Genomic DNA, 5780 nt, shown 5'->3' with positions numbered 1-5780 from the left:
TGAAACTCTGGAACTTTTTTGCGTATTCCGTGGGCGGGGATTATTTAAATGAGGAAGACTTCATAAGATCCGGAAACGAGCCGTTTGTTGTAGTTCTTGAAAAGTGGATTAGAACTGTTAAATAAAATATCTCCCTTTGAAGTGGACTTTGAGTTTTGTAACCTTTCGGATCTTTTTAATGCTCAAACAGCAACACTACACACAAACTAAAGTAGAAAAAGCATAATAGCATTAAGTCATATACTGTGTTTGTAATTTTCTTCTATTTTATTGTATTGCAGTTTTACAGCATTAATGAGACAGACATCTTACATTGTAGCTGGAAGTTTTATGCTAACACAACTGAAAAAACAAAGGTTCAACAAAAGAAGTTAACCTTTAATATTCAAAATATAAGACGACAGTACAAAAAAAATACACATTTGCAGTTCTGCTTCTTATGACAAGTATGCCTTCAATATGTTTTAAATATTTACAGCAAATCAATATATTTAAAAACATCATAAAAAAATAAAAACATAAGACAATTGGAACAATTGTAGACACTGTACAATAACTCCAGAATTTCAAAATGTATAACAGTAAAATTCAGATTTGTTTTATCTCTCTCCAAAATGTGCGAGGAAGAAATCAAGTATGAGAAATGCAAAACATAACCTAAAGTAGCTGCCACATGTGAGAAGAGAAATAAAGATTTATCTATAGGTTTAAGTCTCGACTCCGGGCCCTCTCCTGGTCCAATTCCCTCCTCCTGTCTGTCCTACTACTGCCTTATCTAAAATAAAAAATCAATAAAAAATATTGGCTGGTCTAGCCTGAAAATAAGTTTTTTTTTTTTGTTTTTTTTTTACACTATTTGAGCATAAGAATCAACAATTAGACAGTTCATGTCAGATTTTGCTGCTGATTTAAAATGTTATTTAAATGCAAGTTCAGCAAACAGTTTTTGAGATTTCAGGATTCCCAGGGTTCATTTTTGACATGTGAACTGTTGGAGGCTGTTTACACTGGGCACATTGTACATTTGTCTTTCTGAACGGGTGCATGATGATGCTGTATGATACTGAAACGTCCATTGTAGCGCGTAGCATCGCAATGACCAGTTTGCTTTGTCGCTTTCACGACCTGTTTATTAGGTCTAAAATAAAAGGCTTGTACTTCTGAAGCTGAATGTAGCCACACCACAAACTCACGCTATACGTTGAGCTGGAAAGGGATTGACGGATTTGAGTGGACCACTCTCAATGTTTTAATGGTGCCTGTGAGGCTAAATTTGTACCCTTTCAGGGGAGATAAACCCATAGCATAACAATAGTAGTCAATGAACAATAAACTGGATTAAGAGAATATATCTTACATAATTCATCTTTAAAGTTGGGTGGATTCGGATTGTCTGTTAATGGTTTTATCATTCATCAGCTGGGAAAGTCGGAGTTCTTCTGTGTCTTTATCGTTATAGATGTGGTGTGGACTTTACTATTCTCACAGAATTAGAACAATTAATAGTTACCCTTCTTGGTGTGAACAGAAACACTTGTGTACTTAAAGCCAAACTATTTTCACATAATACTGATACAGATGTTAAAGGTTGCAGAAAAAGAGGAGATGGTCACTGACTGTACATATATGGGTTTGATCTTTCAGATAGCAGACATGTATGATGTCTCCACTGACTCTGACCATACAGAGCTTTTCCGCGACACCAGGCCTGCTGGGCCCTTCAGCGTGAAGCCCAGCGGTCTTAGTGTGTCCCGCAACTGCTGGCGAAATTTCACCCCCACAAAAGCGTAAAGCACTGGGTTGAGACAGCAGTGTAAGTAGCCCAATGTGGAAGTTGCTGTAAGAGCTACATCCAATGCTGTGGTGCTATCACAGGATGTTTGGTTACTGACGGTTTGGTTGTTTTTCATGGTGTCAACGATGAGGGTGATGTTGAAGGGTGTCCAGCAGATGAAGAAGGCCAGTACGAGGGCTATGATGACACGGATGGCCCTCTTCTTCTGCATGCCCTGAGAGCCACGTCGCAGCCGCACGAGGATGCAAGAGTAACAGAACAACATCATTATTGCTGGAAAAGCAAAACCCAAAATATGGTAGAGCAGACGAGAGTACAGACGCCAATTATCAGAGGGGTAAACCGCAACACATTCTATTTTATCCTGTCGTCTGCTGTCCTCGAAGTCCTCAAGGAATTTCAAGTCAGGAATGGAGAGAAGAATGCAGAAGAGCCAGACCATCAGGCAGCAACAGTGAGTCACCATAGGCTTTTTACGAGAATACATCTGCACTGCATAGACGATGGACAGGAAGCGGTCAAGACTGATGCAGGAGAGCATGAAAATCCCACAGTAGAAATTGATCTGATGGAGAAACGTGACAATAAGAGACTGCAAACCTGAAGTTGATTCTTAAAGTAATATTCCTGGTTTCTGTACAAGTTAGGCTCAATCAACAGCATTTGTTATTTAACACAAAAATTATGTTACACTTCTTAAAAAAAGCAAAAATCAGGGTTACATTGAGGAACAATGGAAGTAGCTGATCCGTAAAATCAGCTAAAATGCTCACTTTTTCAATAGTATAGCCACAAGATATAAACAATATATTAACATGATTTTAATGTGAAAATATCCCTTATTAACCTTTTAACCTTTTCCGTGTAAAGTTATATACAATTTTACAACTGTTACCATGAAAATGATTTAAACAGCTATACAGCTCAAATAATAATAATCAATTTGAAAAAAGAATCTATAAATAAATAATAAGATCAATTGCACAAAAGGCAAAATGAATACTACCATTAATACTAACACTAACTATTCTATTCTATTTATAAAAAAACTTATAAAAAAAAAAAAAACCTTGCTATGTGTACTGTGCTAACTGGGACTTACACAGCAGTTACATATTGTTGCTCTATTGTTGGTTTGATTGCTTCTTGTTCTCCTTTGTAAATTGATATGATTAAATGAATGTATTTCCAACTTTACTGTAAAAGGTAAGCTGCAATTGTAACATTAGCTGTGTTTTACTTGTTTAAACTCATAAAAGTAGATTTTATTAGTATAAATGAATGCATTTAATTTAGATGTTATAATTTTTCGGTTAGGTTACTAGTGTGAATGTCTATTAATGTATTGTCATTCATGCAATTCCATCACAGAATGTATGCATAAAACAATAAAATTTCATAAAATCAACATTTAAAAACACAACATAAACAACAAAGATTTTGCCCACCTTGAACAGAGCTCCGTTCAGTTTGCAGAGCGCTTTGCCGAAGATCCAGCCCTTCACTGCCTGTACAGCCCAGAAGGGCAGCGTCAGCACCAGCAGAGTGTCTGCTAAACTCAGGTGAAGGATGAAGATGTCTGTAACATTCAAGCTCTGCCTTTTCTTCCACAGTATCACCAGAACCAACCCATTTCCCACTAGCCCCACTACTAGCACCAGAGAGTAAAGGACCGGAATAAAAATAGAATCAAAGTGCATGCTAGAGCTCTGATCACAGACAAGTCCTGCTCCTCCACAGCAGTCCTCGTCATACTCTGAGTAGTTGCCGTAATCAACACTTGAGAAATTAAGTTCATCCGCGGTCATGGTGGTCTTTTCATCAAAATGCATCTTCTGCAAAGAAACATACATCAGAATTAGTATCTTTTTCTATCATTTATTTTCAATAAGTGTATTTATTATTTTATTTATTTAGAAATATAATAATTTAATGAATGTTTCAAGTGTGAGACGTTAAACTAGAATGTGCTATTTGTGTGTTTGGCAGGATTTTGTCTGAACGTGCGGTTTAAAGTCTGAGGGTAAAATTTCAATTTATCCATACATTTATTCAAGTTTATAGTTTACGTCTGAAGAAGTAACTTTTTCTGAAGTAACGTATACTTTGGCCAGAAGGGGGCATAAAACCTTCAAGCTCAAAATAAAGGAATCCTTCGCCCAAAATAATAATTCTGTCATCGTTTACTCACCCTCATGTCGCTCCAACCCTTTATGACTTTTTTGCTTCTTTGGGACACAAAAGAAGATATTCTGTTTTCGTTCGTTTGTTTGTTTTGTCCATAAAATGAAAGTAGGGTCAAATGATTTTTGGACCCCACTGACCTTTACTGTATGGACAAAACAATTTAAACATTCATAAAAATGTATCTTCTTCTGTAATCCTGTGAAGGAATGTTTCTATAGGTTTGAAATAAGATGTAACCGAATGTTGTATATTGATGCATAGGATTATAGCCTTTTCATATAGCCTATTAATTTTTATTCCCGCACTGACAAATCCAAGATTTTATAAGTGAATTTACAGCGGCTTTGGTACACACTGTTGTTTTTCAAATCAAGCGTTTTCATATTCTGTGAATTGATCGATTGAACAGATAAGAGAAAATGAAAAACCACACTGTGGCCACAAAGCACATTCATCACTGATGTCTATCAGTCATAATGCAATTCAGATTCTCATCATTGATGAGACTAAGTTGAATCAACTATGACTTTCAGGTTTGTTGCTGACGAACCGGTCTAACACCTCCATGAGTGGGCATTCCTGGTAAAAAACCATTTCTTTGAAAATGAGACTGAGTTTGGATATAAACTCTTAAAAATAAAGGTTCTTTAACCACCTTTAGTGGAAGAAGTTTCTTTAGATTATTAAAATGTTCTTCACACTAAGAAAAAAAAAGTCTCTAAAGAACTGTTCAATGAATGGTTTTTGGGGACCCCAAAATGTTTGCAAAAACCCACTTTTAGAACCTTTATTTTTTAAGAGTGTACCTAGTCTCCTGATCAATTTATGCGAAACCATGTTATTTACAATAATGTTCTGAATGTCTGTGATTGAAACCTGAAATCTCTGTAGGTGATATTTGTCACCCCTGGAATTTCCCCTTATTTATCATCCTGCAGTCGCAATAATGTCAATCTGTTTGTGCTGGAAATGCACATTTAACTTTTAAAAAATCGAAATCTTAAAATATTTCATCGTAATTGGAAGTGAAGCTCCTTTGAAACTCTTTTGAATTGGATATCAAATAAAGCGAAGCAAAATGCTCTAAATATTATGGCAAGAAATAAATCCAATAATATTGAAATAAAAAGAGATGATCACTGATAATCTTCAAATGTAAAATTAATACAACAATTAAACATTAATTTCAGCAACAATGTGATCATCAATCGATCTGTGGTTATTTGGAAGGAAGAAAACGTACCTGTGTAAGTGAATGATCTCACAGTAGTTGAGAGGCGCTGAAATGATTGGTACATTGAGTGTTACTCATTATTAGACCTAAAGGTCATGGCATGCAGATGCACTGAAGAGAGAGAGAGAGGAGGAGGAGACAGTGGCAGGGAGCACCATGGGTTCAAAAGAGGAAATATGATAACGATCAGTTGTCACTCATTCACAATTCTGTTTAAAATTTTGATTTTGCTTTCTCAATGAAATGGTTTGCTTAGGGAAATGCAGAAATAGGATGCATGTTACAAGCTGGCAAACATAGATTGTCCATTAGTATTGTTCATCATTCTTAAAGATGATCTTGTCTAGCAACGAAAAAGTTGACAACTACAGAGAAATTGTAATTATTGTTCTGTATGCTATAACATTTCAGCCTTGTGTATTTGCAAATTATAAGCTTTTTCAACTTTTCAGTCAGAAAACAATAAATTCAAGCCAACTTTGTTATTAGTTATCTGATGTTAACAGTTATCTGTTTTCATATTACAAAAATGTGTTTGTTTTCCATCAGTATGAAGCTGATTTT

General features: G+C 35.6%; 1 protein-coding gene across 1 annotated transcript; it reads right to left on the bottom strand.

Moving 5' to 3' along the window:
* Positions 1 to 357: 357 nt before the first annotated feature.
* Positions 358 to 5306, bottom strand: cxcr3.1 (chemokine (C-X-C motif) receptor 3, tandem duplicate 1). Its single transcript, XM_084386118.1, has 3 exons — positions 5226 to 5306; positions 3244 to 3630; positions 358 to 2360 (listed from the first exon to the last, which is right to left on the bottom strand). Exons 2-3 carry the CDS (start codon positions 3625 to 3627, stop codon positions 1641 to 1643), a joined length of 1104 nt encoding a protein of 367 aa, XP_084242244.1. The 5' UTR covers positions 3628 to 3630; positions 5226 to 5306; the 3' UTR covers positions 358 to 1640.
* Positions 5307 to 5780: the final 474 nt, after the last annotated feature.

This window comes from Rutilus rutilus (genome assembly GCF_951802725.1).
Source record: "Rutilus rutilus genome assembly, chromosome: 17".
In the NCBI taxonomy this organism is placed as follows: Eukaryota; Metazoa; Chordata; class Actinopteri; order Cypriniformes; family Leuciscidae; genus Rutilus; species Rutilus rutilus.
Note: the sequence above shows the minus strand (reverse complement) of the source record. Positions and strands in the feature narration are given on the sequence as shown.

Excerpts from the sequence above, each read along its gene's own strand:
- cxcr3.1 (XM_084386118.1), bottom strand. The coding sequence starts at position 3,627 with ATGCATTTTGATGAAAAGACCACCATGACCGCGGATGAACTTAATTTC. Across the intron at positions 2,361-3,243 it reads TGAACGGAGCTCTGTTCAAG|ATCAATTTCTACTGTGGGAT; the intron begins GTGGGCAAAATC and ends TTTCTCCATCAG.